This window comes from Crotalus tigris, unplaced genomic scaffold (assembly GCF_016545835.1).
Source record: "Crotalus tigris isolate CLP2741 ecotype Arizona unplaced genomic scaffold, ASM1654583v1 scf7180000017564.2150845, whole genome shotgun sequence".
Taxonomy (NCBI): Eukaryota; Metazoa; Chordata; class Lepidosauria; order Squamata; family Viperidae; genus Crotalus; species Crotalus tigris.
The window spans coordinates 455,241-476,647 of NW_024096475.1; the positions used below are offsets into that span (position 1 = coordinate 455,241).

General features: G+C 37.5%; 1 protein-coding gene and 1 long non-coding RNA gene across 2 annotated transcripts in view; one reads left to right on the forward strand and one right to left on the reverse strand.

Annotated features, from left to right (window-relative positions):
- Positions 1 to 7,918: 7,918 nt before the first annotated feature.
- Positions 7,919 to 17,695, forward strand: LOC120310451 (myosin regulatory light chain interacting protein). Its single transcript, XM_039348855.1, has 7 exons — positions 7,919 to 8,117; positions 9,257 to 9,447; positions 13,090 to 13,275; positions 13,806 to 14,003; positions 14,497 to 14,661; positions 14,943 to 15,366; positions 16,473 to 17,695. The coding sequence occupies exons 1-7, from the start codon at positions 8,031 to 8,033 to the stop codon at positions 16,560 to 16,562; spliced, it is 1,341 nt and encodes a 446-aa protein (XP_039204789.1). The 5' UTR covers positions 7,919 to 8,030; the 3' UTR covers positions 16,563 to 17,695.
- Positions 15,373 to 21,407, reverse strand: part of LOC120310490 — a 31,758-nt gene continuing 25,723 nt past the window's right edge. Inside the window, exon 3 of the long non-coding RNA XR_005557374.1 lies at positions 15,373 to 15,824. This is a non-coding gene — a long non-coding RNA (uncharacterized LOC120310490). The remainder of the gene's footprint in view (positions 15,825 to 21,407) is intronic.

The following is a 21,407-nucleotide window of genomic DNA, read 5'->3' on the forward strand; positions in this document are numbered from 1 at the left end:
GACCTTTTGAACTTGGGATTGGGAGTGTCTCAACATCTACCACCCAAACTTGTTTACATGTTTTGGCTGTATAATTTTTGTGGTGGCAGTACGGAAGTGTTTTGTCAAAATCTTTTCCCAGCTGTGATTCTTTTCTTTTCCCAGGTGGGTTGTTACCATTGTGCTTGCAGACCCACACCTGCTCTACATTAGTTGCTGCATCACCAGCATTGTCACATTACTCTTAGCGTCCCCCTACTTTCTTTGACTTTACCAGCAAGGATAATCCTAGCAGGGGTTTCTGTTCCTATTAGTGTTGATTTTAGAGACAATAGAACTATTGAGCTCACTTACTATATTAAGGTAGTAATATCCCAGAAGGCAAGGTGAAATAGGCAGGCAGGTAAAGGATATATAGTTCCTGAAGCAGGAACTTACACAGCAAAAACAAGGATAAAGAATGCAGTTGCAGCTGATCCTAATCATATGCCTCCTTGCTACCCATTCACTCTCATAGGTTACAGGAGACATTTTTCTTGGTTTGCCTGCCAGGGTTCTACCTGACCTTAATATTTAAAGGTAATCATTTTTTTAAAAAAAGAAATGACATGCCAACTTCAAATCAAGTTACTTTTGTTATGCTCTCAGCAGTTTGTCTTCTGGTAAATTGGTGCAATGTGACTGGTCATAACCACCCTGGAAATGTTTTGTGAATGGATAGTATTCTTATGGCAGCCTTTTTATTACTGTCACTCTAATCTCAAACGATGGGAAGTATATTACCTGACCATTGATGGAGATTCAAGATTAGTTGTTATTCCCTATTGAAAAACAAATTAACTTTGTTAACATTTGTAATGCTTGTGATAGTCCTTTCTTGATCCAAGCTAGCATTTCAGAAAGTTCTGAAATGCAATTCATTCTTGGATTTATGTTAGCTTGGAAAGGAAAAGGCCAACCCATCTTTCACTGCAAAGAAAGAATGAGCTACAATATAAAATACTTTTTCCAAACTTGGAAACAAATTTGGATTTCAAAACATTAGTACCAAGAGCCTTCAAACACAAACCGTGAAACTTTTCCTTTCATTCCGAAGCAAATTGCTTATAGCAGTGATGGCGAACCTTTTAGAGAGCGAGTGCCCAAAAACTGGCCCTGCCCCCACTCCACCCCTCTGCCCCACCCCTGCTCTGCCCCCCCATTCCCTGCCCCACCTGCCCACAGGACCACTCACCATCTCCAGGGCCCGCCACAGATCACCCAGGCAGCCCAGCAGGGCTATGGCAGCCACAGCCTCTGCCCGTGCCTTGCAGCATCAACTGCATGATGGGGTGTGGGGGCAGAGTCTTGTCTATGCTGCCTTGCTGCCATGTCCTTGGCTGTGCTGCTCCGTGTGGGCCATGCTCGGGGGCAACACTCCTTCAGGGGGTCTGCTGGGGAGGAGGGGGTTGCGGGGGGAGGCAAGATTGGGGCAACGGCACCTGTGCCCACAGAGGGGGCTCCGAGTGCCGCTACTGGCACCCGTGCCATAGGTTCGCCACCACTGGCTTATAGTAACTGTCTTTTTATTTGGAATACTGTGTTAAATGAAGCTAGTGTTAATGTCTGATATGTAAACCTTCTTGCATAATTGGTGGTCTGCCCTCAACTTGGTGAGTCATAGGTTTTGTAGATAAGGCATACCTTTTTATACATGTATTTGAAAATTGTGACCCCTTTAGTGAACTACAACAATCCTGAGAAGCCATCCCAATTACATACACCCATCCCACTGCTCAAGCAAAAAGGACATGCTGCAAATCCCATTGGTTAAAGAATTCTGACTGGCAGATTCTAGGAAGAGGACCTTCTCTGCCCTCTTCCTTTGGGATATCTTACTCTCAGAAGTGAGCCAAGCCTCAAAGGTGAAATGGTTTTCCAGAAGACTATTAAGACCTGGCTTTGCCAATTAACATGGGGGTTTAAGAGTGTTCTGCAGTCTTGGGGTATGGCTGGTGGCTCAAGGGCACTCTTTCTACCCTTTAACCCTTAATCCTTCTGAATTTTTCAACTTTGATTGTCACTTTTAACTTGTAAATTTTAACCTTATTTTTATTTTAACTGTGCTTTTAATCATGTTTAATGTTCTTTTACTATGTTGCTAAAGAGTCACTTAGATGAGATGGATAGATAAGACAGTGTAGAAATTTGATAAATAAATTAACAAATAAAACAATGTCGTACCTTGCTCTTAATAATGACCTAGAATGTAATGCACATTAAATAAATAAATGCGTTCTGTATATTTTGATGATATCACACAGAACTGAAGAACAGTTTGACCACAAGATCATTGTGCACACATTTTATTGCTCATGGTTCCTTGCCTTTTTTTTGGAGATATTAATGGAACCACATGTGAGAAAGTTGTGGCATTTTGATCCTTATTGTCATGTATTTTAAAAATATTTTTCAAATTACATTAAAGGTAATGATTTGGTTGATCATTTTTTGCTAATGGCAAAATAACGGTAATAGCAACAGAATGATTTGTGGTCTGTTTTTTATAACTGTTTTCTCAACAATTAGGCAAGCATTTCTCTTGTAGGCTTTTTCTTATAATTGTGTCAATCTTTCTATTAACAGCAAGTCTGCATATAAAAACTTAAACTTGAAACTTATTGCCTCATATTCTCTTGAGGAAAATAAAATAAAAATCACATGTAGCATTAACTATAAATACTTTTCTTTTTATTTAAATACCATAAGTACAATAGAAGATGCTTAACCAGTGAATATTTTAGAGGCAGAGTTTGGAAACAAAAAATATTTACCCTGCAACATTTATTCATATTATTCACATTGCTTCATAAGCTTCATAAACTTGGCAATCATTTTCAGGAGCTTCTGTCTTTGTGAATCTGAATAACACCTGAATTTACATTTTAAAAACAGATCAATCAGCAGTTTTGTGTGTGTTTTTCACTTTCAGCAATCTTAAATGTAATATGTAAATTAATATGAAACCTATATAATATTTAATTCTGTGTCTTCTCCAATATGCCACATTGGATTTAGTGATGTAACAGTTTAAGTTTTCCCTCCCCCATCCCACTCCTTTTATTTAACATGCTTTATTTATTACTTAACATGCTGTGGACTTATGACATTTAAAAAATCCCCAAAGAAGAAAAGGGCAAACCACTTCTACATCCATTGCCTGAACATATCCTACTCAAGCTTGATTTGAAGACAATTTTATTAAGTTAACCTATGATTATTGCCCTTAGCAGTTTTTGCATTTTTACTCCCTGTAAAGATATTTGAAAATTTCAGTCATACACCATATCCTTAACATTATATTTCATTTGTAAGTTGGAAAACTAATGGCACATACATCATCCACAGAGACCTGGTAAAGACAGATATTCTTGTTTAATTAGACTAAAGGTCCCACCCCAGGGTATAAGCTGCCTTTTGCAATTGACTGATGGGGTTTTGTCAGTGCCAATGGTGTTCAAGTGGTGTTCCAGTTGTTTTGGGATTGTATCCACAGTGCTATCACTATTGGTACTATTGATAACGATGATGATTGCATGTATACTTCTGAATCTTTAAGAGTCTGTCTGCTTTAGAAACACATAGTTAACAAAACTATATTAACTATGTCCACATTCAAAGAATACCATACATAAGGAAAAGTTGAAATTTACAACAGCTGCTAAGAAATGAACATCCAACTAGCAATAGCAACAGTGGCTCCCCTCCACCCCCACCCTCTCACTAGTTCATTTGGAAATATTTGTTCTTTAAAAGCTTTCAGATGAGAGACACAGAGGAGTTCAGGCTAACTTCTTAAGGGGGGGGGTTCTTCTGATGACCTTGGCATCAGAATGGAGGAGCAGTGCCTCAGCTCTCCATCACTTTGCTCTGGAGACCACTTTCATATGTCTGGGATGGTATGAGGACTCCTGCCTTGTGGGATGCTGGACTAGAAACCTCCAAGGTCTCTTCCAACCCTATGATTCAAATTTGCAACGGTATGTGAAATTCCTAGGAATATGTAAAAACAGAGGGAGTGAAATGTTTTGGACAGAATTCCTTTCTAATGATAATATTTCCCCTTTTGGGGGGATTTCTATTCATTGTATTGTATAAATTGCTAGTTTCTATCAACATTACATGGGAACAGTTGTCCAAATCATTTTGAGTGGTTGCCTAATATGTCCTCAGTCACATTGCATTGGCATAGCAAGTGATGATTATCATTTGTACATTTGATTTTGCTGTGGGTGCAATAACTAGGCATTTGTTTCATAACAGCTTTGGTGCCTTGCAAGACACATTGGGAATTCACAAGTAGAGGTGATTTATATAGTTAAACAGAATGCAATATTGTTAAGGTGACCAACTTTTTTACAACAAAAAGGAGGACACGAATAAATTTAAGAAAAAAATATCGTAAATAAAAGAAACATTGTATTTATTGCAACAATAATACAGAATACACTATAATATGATAAATACATAATAAAAACATTTGTAACAATAACATTTTATATTGTAATTATGCTTACATGCCTATTAATTATTTAAATGAGTACTTTTCCATTGAATGAATATTTTTTGTCAATGTATCATCTTCTAACAATATATTGGAAATATCTGAACAAGAAATATCCTTCATATTGAATTTTATGGCAAGTGCTGCAGCTAGAGTATCAATATTCAATCTCGATTTCTCACTTGTCCAAAAATCTACACGGCTGGACTGCGCAGCGGAGGCAGGTGTTGTGAGCCAGGCGTTCCAGGATGGCCATGTAGATGCGCAGGGTGAGGTGGTGGCAGCGCAGGTCAGCACTGCGTAGACCACCAGCTGGCGCAGCCCATGGAAGGTCAACTGCCCGCTGCGCCCCCGCCCACAGCTGCCCCGCCAGCACTGCTGCCCTGCCGTGGAGAGCCGGTCCTACGGCTCACAAAGCACCAGCCGCGCCAGCTCCGGCCCTGCAGCCGCCCCCCAGCACCACCGCCACCTCTGCCCATCCCCGTAGAGCCGGCCCCGCGGCTTGCAAAGCACCAGCCGCGCTGGCTCTGGCCCTGCAGCTGCCCCCCCAGCCACCCCCCAGCACCACCGCCCCCCCCAGTCGCCCCAGCACCACCGCCCCCCCTGCCCATCCCCGTAGAGCCGGCCCCACGGCTTGCAAAGCACCAGCTGCGCCGCCTCTGGTCCTGCAGCCACCCTCCCCAACCGCCCCCCAGCACCACCGCCTACCCTGTGTATTCCCGCGTAGAACCGAACAGGGAAGATCAAGTGAAACTTACCGCTCCAGTCTCCTCCAGCTATCTTTGGAACTAAGAAGTAGGAGATTGTGTAGTTGGGTAGCAGTGAGGGGTGCAAGTTCCTGCAACTTGCACGTGCAAAGTTTGCCGCCCAGGTGTTTTGGCGCGCTCAGCAGCAATTCCTATTGGCTTTCGAAAGCCAACAGGGGGAGTAGATGCAAAAGTTGAAAAAAAATTAAAAAAAAGGTCCCGGAACGCCTTCTGAGCGTTCTATGAGGAAACAAAAGCCCTGCAGATTAGTCATCAAAAAGAGGACATTTAGGAGGACATTTTCGAGAGAGGACAGAACTCACAAAAGGAGGACTGTCCTCCCAAAAGGAGGACGGTATATGGAAAAGGAGGACATTTAGGAGGACACTTTTCAAGGGAGGACAGAACTCAAAAAAGGAGGACTGTCCTTCCAAAAGGAGGACGGTTGGTCACCTTAATATTGTGTAGGCTTATTTGCAGAATAATATCATAAATATTATGTATGAATTATATACTGAGTTACATTTGCTATATGTTTCCTTGCCCTGTGATTGTTATCTTTTTATGTCACAGATGAAAATAGAATGCCGAGTCATCTATCATTTGCTGTCCTATATAGTCTTCCCTGGAATAAATCCATGGATTTTCAAGCAATATGAATAGAATTTAAAATTACATATTATTGAATAAAGATAGAAACCACCTTTTTCATTTGAATACTAGTTGGAAAAAAACAGGAAAAAATGTCATATTATAGTCAAGTATGTTAATTAACAACAAATTTAGCATATATAATTTCTGACTTTATTAGAACATTTCTAGAATGAAATGCACATGTATTAAAACCTAAAGTCTTGTTAAAAAATAAAATGTAATTAAAAAATAGCAGTAAACTTAAATATTAGCAATTAACATGTATGTGTCAATAGTTGAATAAAAAACTATGTCTTCAAATCAAACTTTTACCTTCCAAAAGTATATTTATATTATATTATAAAACTAGTTTCCTGTTTATAAAGTGAGAAAAAGGACTATTTCTGCACACTTATTAAGTCAATGTAGAATCACTATTTTAAAAAAGATTGTGTCATAATTAGAAATATTTAAGAATCGTGTATGAGAACTATTATCCTTTGAAACTAAGAGATACTTGTAGTGTTCACTTAAATTTCTAAAGAACTAGTAGAGAGCCAGTTTGGTGTAATGGTTAAAGCACTGCACTAGAAACCAGGAAACTGAGTTCTAATTCTGCCTTAAGCACATCGCCAGCTTAGTGACTTTGAGCCAGTCTCTCTCTCTCAGTCCTAGGAAGCAGATAAAGACAAATCTTGCCAAGAAAACTGCAGGGACTAGTCCAGGCAATTGCCAGGAGTTAACAGTGACTCCAACGCACAAAAAACAAATAAACAAAAACTAGTGACTCTTGGATGGTGAAAAGGGGATTGCTTTGCGCTTTTTTTTTTTTTTTTTTGCCAGTGGAACTCCAACTCTTGAGTAGCAATAGCCTTAGGTTGGCAGCATTTAACTGACCTTGGCTGATTTTGGAAGCTAGTTGTCTTGGGTCTTGCCAGTACTTGTATGGAGAAGCTGCTGGGAATTTCTGTACAGTTAGCTAAATTGGGGAGTCAAACAAACAAGCAAACAAATCAGAAGAAGAAGCCTTCTGCAAGCCATTTCATTAAGACTGGCACCATCTGGGAACAGAGGCAATAGAGACACGGTAAAGATTGCCAAGTTTCATGCTTATATAACTTTTTTGCCAATTTAAGAGTACAGGAACAGCTCTTCAATACAGTAGTGGGGGAAATCCCTTAAATCTAAACCAGCTATTTAATGCTACAGTTTTCCTTTTTAGATTCTTCTTCTTGAATCATACAAGTTACTGAGTTACCACGCTGAAGTGTCTTTTTTTTGCTGGTTTCTGAATCTTGTGGAAATGAAAAACTTGGCCCATCAAGATGTTGTCCAAAGCAATATAAGTAAGCAAGTAAACTTTATAAATGGAAAATTAGTTCAGTCTGACCAAAACCACCATGAAAACAATTGCTTGCTAGTAATCTTGATCAGAATTTAGGGTTGTTGTTTTTTTTAAGATTTTAAGATGGAAAAAACTTCTAAAGCTTTCAGCATGCAGAAAGATTGCAGTAGATCTTTTTGTCAGAGTGAATGTCAGCTGTTCGAGCCTCATGTGTTATGGGTGTTTTCAACATATGCTATCTGCTTTTAATCCAATTGTATGCCAGTCTTTTCTCTATTTATTTCGTGGTGAATGTGTATTTGAGATTTCTTCCTCTTATGTGACCACCGCTCAATTTCCCCTCTTTGCTTGAAAAAAAATGCACTGCGTATCACCGCTTAGGAACTCTTCTACATCACTTTTAATTTTCCCTGCTTTAGATATTTCCATTTGAGATTTTTTTCCCTGCTTTTTCCCACTAGTCTGCCCTCGCACATAGAACACCATTGGGAATCAGAAGTGTCTACAACAATAGCCGAGACTGTATCTCTTTAGCGAAAACAAACCGCCTTCTGAGCTCAAGGGCTCTCGCGGCAGCCCCGCTTCCCAGCGCATTCATTGGCTAGGCTTCACTTGGGGGCGGGGACTGAGGAGGGAGGGGGAGACCGAGAAGATAAAGGAGCGTTATCACCGGCGAACCTCAGAGCAGCGAATAGACTTACGGGTTGCGGGGAGCACGTTAGCGGGGACCGAGGTGGCAGACTGGGACTCTTTGGGGGGTGCGTCTTGGCGACGAGAGGCGGCCATGCTGTGCTATGTGACCAGGCCGGATGCGGTGGTGATGGAAGTAGAGGTGGAGGCCAAAGCCAATGGCGAAGACTGCCTGAACCAGGTGAAAAGCCTAGCTTTCCTTCACCACCCCCATCCCTTTACACCTGAGCAGCCCTTCGGGGCTCGCGGAGGGGCTCCTCTGGCGCGTGGCCTTCCCTTCCTCCTCCTCCCTCCCCCCGGCTCCGTCCCGGGGCCACGCGCTCTCTTGCCCGCGCGCCGTGTGGCTGACGCGCAGACACGGCGAAGCGGGCTGGCTGGCGCGGCGCGAGGTGGGACCCTCGCTCACCGCCGCCTCGCCGCTCGATGCAGCCGCTGCGGGTGAAGCTGGAAGGAAGGGGACGTCCCTCTCCTCTCCCCCCCCCCCGGACTGCGGCTCTTATCATCTCCCACGCGTTGCTTGGGAGCAGCTCCGTTTATTTGATCAGCTATTGATCAGTTATTTTTCCCCCATAGGGGAAATCCCCCCCTGTAGCCCCGTTTTAACCGCACTAGCCACGTGGCGTTTGCAAAGGCGGGTGGTTCTTACCACCCCCTGAACCGGGCGCCGCTGGAGAACATCTCGCCCGGCTTCGTGGACCTGTTGGGGATGCGGAGGGAGCGAGGGAGGGAGCAGGAATGCCTGCTAAGCAAACATTAGAAATGTCTGTGAAGATTCTCAACCATCCAGGTCATTCCAAAAGGCAACTGGACTTTCTTGGTTCTTTTCCTTTGGAAAAAAAAAAAAAAGTTAGAACCGAAGAAGCTTCCTATATGAGAAGTGAAACCTTTTCCAAGTAAAACAAGAAAGTCCAGCTGCCTTTTGGAAAAAAGCACCTTTGGGGAAAACATTAAAGTGCTCCTAATTTAGACCCATTTGTTTCCATGAATATTTGAAACTCCAGCCGCAGTTGCTATTTTTGCTATACACGCGGTTAAAGGTTCATATCTCAAATTATTCTCTAAGCAGACTGTCATGTTTTTGGTTTTTTGTTTGCAATTTTGTTGAACCTTTGAAAGCTTTAGGAAGGTCACTAGCTTCCATAAGAGCCCTCTGAGCTGACTTCTTATTGAATGCATATTCTGAAAATATTGTCTCAGCCAGTATAATGGTAATAAGTAGGAAACTATTTGGGTAACCTTGTTAAGTAAATGGGTACCTTATAGCATCTTTCTCTAGTGCTCATTACAGTAGTGTTTATGATGTTTAACTTGTAATTATAGGTTTGCAGGCGACTGGGAATTATAGAAGTTGATTACTTCGGACTCCAGTTTACAGGAAGCAAGGGAGAGAACTTATGGCTGAATTTGAGAAATAGAATATCCCAACAGATGGATGGCTTGCCTCCTTACAGATTGAAACTACGGGTCAAGTTCTTTGTGGAACCACATCTGATCTTGCAGGAGCAGACAAGGTAAAAAGAAATAAACCTTCACTGAAGATGGTTTCTGTTTATTATTTTGCAGTCTGCGGCTCCATAGAGTATGACTTTGGATTTTCAGCATACTTAAAGTGGTTAGTTTTTTCATTTGATCTTAGCTTTATGGTATGCTTTTTATTGTGTACACTATACTGGGAAGAAGCCACCATTAAAGGCAATGCTTTAGTCTTCGTTTTGAAAGTATTGGTGCTTTGCAATTATTAGTGTTTCTATATGGACTTGGCAATAGTTCATCTAGTTATGGAGTTATAAAAATAAAAGAAAGTCAAAGTATTGGCTCCAGTGCCCGACAGTAACCTCTTAGCAGTGTTATTGCAGGTCATTTTAAAATGTTCACGACAGGAAACTTCCTCTGAGTTTTAGTTTACAGGACTCCTCCTTTAATCTGTGTCATATTACAGTAATACTCAAATGACTGATTCAAGCTACAAAGAGAAAACAGATGTTTTTTCTTAAAAATATATAATTCTAAACTGGATTTAAAAGTAATCACAAAAACATTGTCATTGACTTTTAACAATTATTTGGAAGACTACTGTTTTATTTGTGGTTTGTGAACTGTAACAAGTCTGAACTTATAAACATCCAGAGTGCATATTCTTCATTTTCCCAGTAGTAGTTTTTGTAAAAAAATTTACAAAAATGTTTGAAAAGTTTTCTGCATGTATGATGGAAGAATATTCTTTACATAAATTCTTTAATTACAGTTTGAGAGTTCATTGAAGCTATCAGTCATCTTCTCTGTGGAGAATCAAAATTATAACCTTGCTGACAGATTGGCTACATTACTACATCCCTGAAGAGCCCAGACTTTCTGTGGTTCTACCTTATGTGGTAGAATAATTGCTGAATATTTTGCTTATAACCTTGTAAGAGTGCATCTCTACAATGGGATCCAAATTATTGTTTAAAATATAATTACAGTACTGTGGAAAAACCACCCACTTTGTTTTAGCAAAGGTTTAATGACCATCTATAATTATTTTTTGGTCTTGAATACCACATCTTGAATATCCAGTTTGTTTGTTGGTTTCCCTTAAGAATGGCTTCCCTGATGCAAAAGTATGATTTTACGTTTGTCAAATTCTGTGATCTTTAGCATTTTGACTGGAATGACGTGATTGAAAGTTGGTCTTATTAACAAGCTTCCAGCGAATTACACTCATACAACATGTGTCTGTACTGCATGTGATGCTCAAGCATGTCTTGCACAAACCTGTTATAATTTTACACAACAGTCATTTTGGCATGGAATAGAGGGATACGTGGAGGTGATAGTAATCACAGTACCTAGTGTTTCACTCCATTCGGGTTTACAGCAGCCATGTGTGTGCGGTTGCTAAAGTGTAAGGGGAGATCACACTATACAATTTCCACTTTAGCCTATGAAAGCTGTTTTTTCTGCCTTTTCCTGTTTTTGACTACTGCATACAAATTTCCTGTATTTTCTGGTTGTATTCTGATAAGACTGAGACATAATTATATACAGTCATTATACTATTGCTACAGCAACAAATCTAATGGTGTGGCCTAAGACTTGAACAGTACTATACATTTTTGTGGAGTAGTGCAGAGCGTGATTTATACGAGCCTGAGATTCTGTTGGAATTGAAATCTACTGATTTCTATGCTGTGATCTACACCATGATGGTCAAAATTTATGTCATGCCAATAAATCAGCTGGGTTTTTTTTGGCCTACTTCAACATGTAATGAATGCTAGAATATTTCTAAAGAATGAGATTCCAAGTTAAAGACGTTTATTATTTGTATATTTTCCCCCAGTTGTTAGCATTTTTTTCCTTAGCCTATTTAATGATTAAAGAAAATAGTCTGAGGCAGTACCAAATGGAAGAGACTATTGACACAGAAAATATGCTAAATATAAATATGCTATTTCTGCCCCCACTCTTATGCGGGTATCCATCTTTGGTAAAAACAAGTTAGGCTTTTAAAAGAACATGTTCAGAAAGGAATTGTAGACTGAAAGCTGACTCCCAAACACTTCTGGGTGTGACTCATTTTGCAATTGTAAAAGTCTCTGGCTTGAAGGAAGAAAGTCTGGTACTCAGAAAAGAGACAACAATGTAACTATAGGTCATTGACTGAAAGTAACCCTTGTTAAGAGCTGCTAGGCTGTTTCGTCAAATCAGCGCTGCTGCTCAGGAAGAAAGAGGAGCTGCTTAAGAAATTCAGTTCCTGATTGGTCTGTTGCAAATGCCTTGGGCAGAAAGTTCTGCTTTTGTAGTTGAACTTTCTTGAAGAATTTCTAGCAGTCTGGGGATGATTTAATTTCTAAAAATTAAAGAACGGATAAAAATTTTGACAAAAGTCTCCTCAAACCGATTTTCCATTTAGTGAAGAACTTAATTTCTCTGACTTGAAGTGAGCTATATTAGATGTGCTACTTTGTTCAAATGGATGTTTGCAGTTAAAATGATAGTTTCATTAGACATTTGCACTTTATGGAAATATTTGTAATTTGTAGTCCAAACATCAAACCACTGCATTAGATAAAGGGTTTGTTTATCGATTCTAAGTGGTGTAGAATCTATTGCTTTTTTTTCTGAGATAAGTGCTGAATGCCCTTAACTGTATGCAGCAGAGTTGAACATCCAGAGTTAACCTTTCCCCTGATTAACCAGCAGTGAAAATTGGAGCTTGTAAAACCTTTGCCTTTGCTTGAAGTCCAGTATGCTTTTGGCACTGAACTATAAACCAGTCTTATTTGTTTCAATATCTGATTCAATTCTTTACTTGGGCTGAGATAAAGTGGAGCTACTCCCAAATATTCAAAGTGGAAGCAAATTAAATGTTTATTCTGAAAAGATGTTACTGTAAGGAATGTAAAGAACAAATGTAGGGTTGTATTGGCAATCAACAGCGGGCACTCAGCAGGAGTTTCACATTAAATACTGGGCATATTTGAAAAAGTACAAGTAATAAGGTATCAAAAACCCTCAATTTTAATAGGAGCAAATAAATTGTTCTGAGATGTCGCTAGCTGTATATTTGGAGTTATATTCCTAAAATATGATATTCTTAGCCTAGGATGTTCATATTATGGGCTATTGAAATTTTTATGTATTTCGTTGAATGTGTTTGTATCATATCACATCTTTTTTCTAAGATATTCCCTGAGCTTTTGTATAGAATATGGGATATATCATATATCGGTTTCTTGGCTAATAATTTTAGGGAGGTGTGTTTGATTTGGTGTTCTACCAAATATCTTTTAAGAGATTAAAATGACAGATTTCAATAGGAATCTTGAATATTAGCTACATTTTTTTGTAGCTCTGATTTTTTTTTTTACTAATTGCTTCACATTCTTTTCATGTTTTCCTAATCGTACTGGGCTGGAGCTAAATTTAGACATGATATTACTAGGTTTTAGTCTTCCAGTTTTATTCTAAATGCAGTTATTTTACTCACACTTTTTTAAAGAATGTTTCCCATCAATTTACTCAGGGGTTTCTTATAATTCTATTTATAAAGACAGTAGTTCTGTCTTTCAGTTATTAGCAGAAATGCTGTATTTTTTGTAATATTTGAGCAGATCTTAAAAGTTGCTAGGTTTCATTTCTGCATTACAAAAATAAATTTCCTGTTTTAGGCATATGTTTTTCCTGCACATAGAGGAGGACCTTCTGGCTGGTAATCTACAGTGTTCTTCTGAACGTGCTGTTGAGCTAAGTGCATTGCTTGCCCAGTTGAAGTTTGGTGATTATAATCAAAATACTGCCCAATACCACTATGAAGAGTTCTGTATGAAAGAACTTACCTCTTCTACTTTGGACAGGTAACTTTTGTGGTTAAACTTTTAACACAGAAGTATATAAGAATAATTATTTGTAAGTTTCACAATTTGGTGAGGTTGTCTTAAATGTGCATCTGATGCAAGAGTTTTAATTTTTGAAAGCATCATCTGCGGGAAAGTTATTATAATATTAAAAGTGGGCTGCTTTCTGTGAGAAAATTTACTTTTTTCTTTTTTGCCTACCCTTTGAACTGATTAGAATAGTCAAAGTGATTAACTTTTGTCTTGACCTGATACAGGTTTAAATAAAAAGTTATGCTTTTGATTCAGCAAATGAATTTTCTCAATATAGCTGATAATAATAATTTAGTAAAAATTATAACTTTTTGATCCTTAATATTATTTATACCTTTAAATTAATTGTATTAAAATTAAGAGTTATGGATTGTGTAAAATCTGTTTTAAGAGTTCCCACAATACAATCTAAGATTTTATAGTGGCAAATCAATATATTTAAATTGTAAAATAAAATCAAAATTATGATTAACCTACTTTCGTATTTTTATCCACAGTATTATTGCAAAACATAAGGATCTTGAAGGCCTTAGCCAAGTTTCAGCTGAATATCAAGTTTTACAGATTGTGTCAACACTAGAAAACTATGGAGTAGAATGGCATTCGGTTAGAGACAGTGAGGGGCAAAAACTTTTTATTGGAATTGGCCCTGAAGGCATTTCCAGATGTACAGATGACTTCGTTCCCATCAACAGGTGATTACCAGAAAGTCCTGCCTGAAAAACTTTATCAAAAGCTTGTAAAATAGCCAAAGGATTCTGAAGCATGCAGCTGTTTTATCTGAGTCTCTAGCTTAACGGTATTGAACATTTCTTACTGTGTATTGTTGAAATGGATTGTTTCATTCTGATGTATTTTGGGGGATGGGGGATAGGAAAGGTTCTAACTCCAAATAACTATAGATATTTTTTACTGCAGAAAATTCAGAGATTCTTTTTATATCTCAGATCAGTTACCAACGTGTTATAGAAGGGTTTAGTTTTACATCTTGAATTGGCAACATATTGGGAAAGATTTTCATTGTGAAAGCTACTTTCATTTCTTCATTCCAAAAATGTCAACTTATCTTTAAATGTCATCTTTAATTTTATATTGCCAGTCTGCACTTGGTCTGTTTTTGTTTTGGTAACAGTATTTTAGGGCTTAGTGTTATGGTTTCATTCTTTGTATTTTTTTCCATTGCTTTAGGATTGTGTATTCAGTTGTTCAGATGGCTACACAGTCTGGGAAGAATGTATACTTAACTGTCACTAAAGAATCAGGAAACAGCATAGTTCATCTTTTCAAGATGATCAGCACCAGAGCTGCTAGTGGATTGTACAGAGCAATAACAGAAACACATGCATTTTACAGGTTTGTATTTCTGGGGAGAGACACACACGTAAAACAGTTTTAGGTTAAGTTCAACTACAGTGTTCTTGTCACTAATATATAAGTAGTTTGTCATATCACTGTTCCAGTATGTTGTAAACAAGAAGATAATAAATCCATTTTAAATAACTAACATTGAAATCTGTGTTTATATTACACATGGCTTTTTTTTTCTGCCACATTCTTATTTCAGTAGTATTGGGATATAAAGGGAAAAAAGATTGACTGATTCATGTTTCTTTTATATCTTCCTTTCCTGCTAGGTGTGATACTGTTACTAGCGCTGTCATGATGCAATATAGCCGAGACCTAAAGGGTCACTTGGCATCCTTGTTCCTGACAGAAAATATTAATCTTGGGAAAAAGTATGTATTTGACATTAAGCGGACATCTAAGGAAGCTTATGATCATGCAAGACGAGCTCTTTACAATGCTGGCATTGTGGATCTAGTTTCAAGAAATGACCAAAGCCCCCCCAGTTCTCCTCTTAAATCATCAGAAAACAGTATGAACTGTAACAACAATTGTGAGGGTCTCAACTGTCAGCAAATGAAAGCTGTTCAGGAAAAACTACGGAAATTTAAGGAGTCTCTGCTGTGTATGGCATGCTGTGAAGAAGAAATAAATTCAACGTTTTGTCCATGTGGCCACACTGTGTGTTGTGAGACATGCGCCATACAGTTACAAGTAGGTATAAAATCAGTTGCCACAGTGAAGTATTACATTTTGACTTAAGTTTTAAAAGTACTGGAAACTGTTTAATTCTCAAAAAAGCATACAATAACTTAGAATGCAGGATTTAAAAATCAGTTCATGGCTAAGTATAGTCATGCATCAAGACACTATGGAAGGAAGAAAGGGGCAACATACAAGTCATATGTTAAATATAAAAAGTGAAGTCACCAAGTTTTAATTGAAATTTATAAATGTTTTCTTAGGATTTTACTGTTTCCTAGACAGCTGCACCCAAATATGGGTAAATATGTAAAATGTTCTAAGTTGGTGTAGTGTACCAGTTCTAGAATGTGTCTTCATATTCCACCAAAACAGATCAATCCAAATGTTCCACATGTCCGTATGTTTCTGGAAGTTGATTCAGCTGCCATCAGTCCATAACTAGATTCCTGTGGCCTCCAAAGTAAATCCTTCAAATAGAAACAGAATTAGAGGTCTCTAATCAGTAACTTAAATAAGTCTTTCAGACAGAGATGCCAAGTAGTGAAAGGGTACCTGCAAGGCTACAGCAACTTCAGGTGGGCAAGAGAAAGAGGGATATCCGCTGCTGCTTCACTGTTGCAGCAGTTGACCTAATGGCTTTATCTGGTCATTCACTATGAATTCCTCTCCCACTTGGGGAGAGAAGGAAGAGGAAGCTGGAAAAAGTAGCAGAAGAAAGAGAGTGGCATTGGGGTTACCGCTTCTTTATTGCAAAAATCCAGGCTGCCACTAGATGACAGAAGTGATACAGAAAAATCTTAATTTTATGTTGCCATTTAGTGGCATTCTGGATATTTGCGGTCCAGGCATTAGTTCAGACACTGGAGTCCCATAGATGTTGCATTCCCAGATAAGTTTAACTATTTCTGTATTCCTTACATTTTGGAAAAGAGTCATTGGAAGAAAGCATTTGCTGTGTAGCGGGGGGGTTGTTTGTGTGTGTGTGTGAATAATAGCCATTAATGTTTTGATATATAAAAACAAAACTTGTGTATTAGCATTTTCTGTTTATGAGAACTAATGAAACTCACTCTAGACATTCAGTTGCTAACATTGCTCTTGTGTTTTCCTTTTAGGTGTGTCCAGTCTGCAGATCTCAAATAGAACATGTGCAGCATGTATATTTGCCTGCCCACACCAGCTTGCTTAATTTGACTCTAATATGACCTCCATGTTACTTTCTTAACTAATCCATACTTCCAAAGTACTGCACTAACGTTCCAATTCCACTGATAAAGAACTATCACTTCTGCATCTGCCAGCAATTACTGGAAGGACCATGACAAAACTTGGAAAGAAAGAATATAAAAAAGCTCTTATTAGAATAAATTTTAGAGGATATACTATGAATGACTTGTAGACAAACTTGTGTTATATGAAACAGCATTATTAATAAATTAACAATATTCTGAGAGAAAAAATTGAAAATTTAGTCTGCAGTATCCAGCAGTAACTCAGTTTTATGCATTTTATTAAAATCATTTTAAAAATTACTTTATCTAGCATGACCATTCCCATTTATCTTTTAGAAAGACTAGTTTTTAATATGTACATCTGTTGTAGTATAATTTTGTTTCTGCTTTTGTTTTACTGAAGTAAGAAACTTATTTTAAATTTGTACACTTAAGAAATTAAGATTGCAAAGCTTTAAGCAAATAGCTGGGTTTATTCAGCAAATCTTGCAATCAGATTACTTGCAAAATTTACTATCAACTTTTGAGTCAATCAGACTGTTGGGTACCTAAGAAAATGTGGATAAAACACTTAAAATGTAACTTTGATTATCTAAAGATTTTTTTATACTTAGAAAACTCAGCTGTTGTTTCTGTTCATATGCCTTATGTTTGGAGAGATGTTCCTCAGATTCTATAATCTTAGATTTTCCTTAAAATGCAGTTGTGTAAAATTTCTTAAAACCATCAGCCACAATCCCTATCTTCCCTTAGGATTTTGGTCAACTAGTGAATGCTACAGAATACTGAAAGGTAGATGACCATGTGCAATACTAGCTGAAATGAAAGCTAGAAAAGTCACTTTACTGCAGCTTTCTAAATATACTTTTCATATTGCCTTAATGTAGCAGTAATATGTGTATGCATTTGTTTCTTTGCACAGACATTTTGTCAAATATCAAAACTCTACTTTTTTATGGCACATTAGCATATAAATCTTGTTCCCAAAAAGATATTTATTTTTTCACTTTGTAAAAATGTTTTGTTTCCACATGAAGTAAGAGCTCCTATATGGTAGAAAACTTCTCTTTTTTATATATTCAGGTTAATAAAGGACTTTTAAAATAGTTTTGGCAATCTTCTCTATATCTGACTTGTGTATTAATCTTACCTATTCAATTCATCACAAAACATTTGCAACCATAGCATATGATGTCATTCTCTTACCCATAATTGTTTTGGTTGCAGTATGATTGACTTCATCTATAGGACTTATAAAGAAGCTTTTTTGATTACATAATGTTTAGGTTCTTCAGGTCACCTAGCATCCATGTAGCTGATCAGTTATTGAACCAGTTGGCAGAGAGAGAATAGAAATGTAATGGCTTCATTGACAAAGGAGGCATAGTTATATCAGAGCATACCATTATGATAGTTCCAATATGACTTGACAAAAGCATAAGCTGAGTGTCTTAAAGGGTCTCCTGGCCTAGCTATGGGGTACAACCAATGCACTAAATGAACTTATAAAAAGGTTTTCCTGGCCACAATTGCTCTTCCTATTCTAGGAAGAAGTATGATCTAAAAAATTCACCAGACTGTACCAGCATTGGAAGGGGAAGTACAATTCTATTCAGGGCTAAAAATGGACCTACCCCAGATTCAGACAGTCAAAACATCCTCAGCCATTCAGTCTTGTCAGGTTTATGAGCTCATACTCACCCAAACTGCTTCCAAACGTTGCTATAAGAATTTGATGTGTCGCCTGGTTAGCCTAGGGCCAAAATGTATAGCTGGATACGGTCAACAACTAATAATACTGGACCACCAACCGATGATCTCATTCTTTCAAATGTGAAAGCATCAAGCTTTGAGGTACTCCCCCCCCCCCAGCTTAATTTCTATTCTTCCCCCTTACACTGACTGGATGAAAATTTCCAGAAAGTTGGATCCAGCAAAGGCTTTTTGAGGAGAGTGCTTATTACTCCCTCCTCGAAGATAGGAGGTACTGCCCCTCCCTCAAAGAAGCAGTTATTACGATATTGGCTGAACTGTGTGTTATCTCACAGGTGGCCTTCACCAGCCAGGACAGTTATGGATCTAATAGAATCTCATAATCTAATTTGAGATGAAGTTTGCAATAGAAATGACATTTTAGTCCCAGATCTTCAGCCATTTGTTTACCTCAGCAGCTTTTGAAGTTTTTACTTGGTTAAAAAGTTGGTCAGCTTTTAGGACTTCTGGTTTTGTGCTATAGCGCACGGCTGTGAGATAGCAAAGCTCCACTCCCCTCAGCCAGTTTCGTCGTATCAGGGGGACCCTAAGTGGGTCTGAAGTTGCCCCAAAGAAGTGACCATGAAAGAGAAGTGCTCCGTTGATCACGAAATGACAGTAGTCATTTCGTTCGATTCGGGGGAAGCCCTCTGACCTGACAGGAGAAAGGCTAGTGTGGCATCAACGTCTAGCCCAAGTTACCTGCAGCCAAAGTCCAAGAGCACGAACAAGAACATTGGTGAACAGTGTGCTTGGAACTTGTGAGAGTATCAATCTTCTCTCTTCTATCTACTAACTGAATTCTTGGGAAAGACCCCCAAAGAAAGAAAACCTCCAAAAGTGAAGGGAGGGACTATATCCCCATTCCCTCATAGATGGAAGCAGTGAATTAATACTAAGGGGGAAAGAAATTAAATTTAAAATACTACAGTCTGGACAAATCTAGAAATTAAAAAAAAACCTGCTAAGACTACACCTAAAAGGGTTTTAATGAAATTATAAAATATCTATGACAATAATATTTTTTGTCTGAAAAAACTGGAAAATGAACGATTACTGACACCTAATGAAGAATCAGAGCACAGAACACTAATAATAAATAATGACTCAGAAACTGGCAGGACACCTAGAAACAAAGAATAATCTGTTCCCTTAAATTTTAAATAACCTTGCAGACAACTGGGAACAAAGAAAGTTGGCCCAGCCATAAAATTAAAAAGTGTCTGAAAGAAAAATACATGGACTGTTGATTAAATTTAAGAATTGTTTAGAGAAAAAGGAAAACTTTGGATCTTGGCTAGTCTTTTAGAGGAGAATCTACAGGAAGGACTTAAGGTGGTTTAACATACTGAATTATAATGTTGACTGATTGATAATTAATCCCTGAACTAAAATATTGATGAAAGACTATTTGAAAGGGGGAGACAACATGGATATCGTACACTTATCAACAAATGACAGGACACCACACTCAATATTCACTCTGGAAGTATTTAGCCTGGAACATCAAAGATTCTCAGAAGCAATATTTCAAGGTAAGACAAATACTTTCCAAGAGGAAATGTACACAATGTTATGATACAAATGACAACAGATTTAAACCATGAGGAAATCCAGAACAACTTTGACAACACAAATAAGCACATCTCTAATCTAAACCTACAATCAAAAAACATCCGGAAAATGACGGCAAATGAACAAAAAAAATCAGATAACAAAACACAAATTAGAAGAACATGATCATATCAACAAAACTACAAATGAAAAGAATCACAATCCAACACAAACAGGAAAAAATCTACAAGATTTTGATATAACAATAAAAATGGAGTGGACTATAGAATTCCCAGGAGAATAATTGGGAGACAGAAAGTATATATCCTACCTATTCTATCTTCTGTATTCCCAAAAATACTTGCAAAAACACAGGAACTGCTGGATAAGCGGAATATATTAACTTGGAAAGCTATTCGGCAAAAGAAGAAGGCTAGAGACAGATTCAAGAGATTTGACTCGCCCTACCAGATGGAGTATTACATGAGTAAACACTTGTTTGAATATGGTTAAAAGAATAGAGAACTTTGGACATAAAGGGGCTCTATAACAAGAGGGATAAGAGATTTAAGTAATATAGTATGTTTTACATTATATGAAATGTAAAAATATTGGGATGATGTAACTTTTATAAATATAAGTGAAATATAAGCTGATCAGAAAGGATGTTATACCCAGGTGTTACAAGATAGATAAGAAGCACAGTATTTTTATAATACATGAAATATGAAAATATTGGGATGGTGTACCTAAATGGAAAAAATTGGATATCTAAATGACTAACATTGAGAAAATCATGACTGATAAGAATGGATTGAATAAAAGGGGAAATTAAGCTTAAACAAAAATCACGAAAATAGGACGCATGGTGAACTAATGAGATGATGGTTATAAGAATAATATAAGCTGATAAAAATGTTATACAAAGATGTTATCACTATCTGTATAAATATGCAAAATATCTATATTTAATCATTTATATATTGAAAATATTAAGAATTATATTTGTTTAAGATTGAAGAAGGAGAATACAAATGGGAGAAGGAAAGATCAAAGAAATATATTATTAATTAATATACTATGGAATTATCAAATTTAATCATTATTGACTGTAACTATTATTGCTTTTTTTCTCAAATATATAAACCAAGACAACACGCAGTACACCAGGCACTGGAGATTGTTATTGTCAAAAACCAATAAAATATATTTTTTAAAAAAATAAAAAGTTGGTCAGCTTTTATTTATATATTTATTTTTCTGTCACTCTGGGATTGTGTACTGGAAACTAGATATCCTGGAAGATTTATGAGATTCATTACTGCTATTGTTTATAACTATCCCCTTTTTTCCTGATTTCAAAGTTTTATTCTTCTCTTTTCCCTTCTAAGTATATCTCCCCCTTTCATTCAATCATCCCTATCTGTGTCTAACTGTCTGTTTTTACTGGAAATAGGACAGAGCTTTGAATGTGGTATGTGGGAGAAAATTTGATACATAAGATAAGATTTA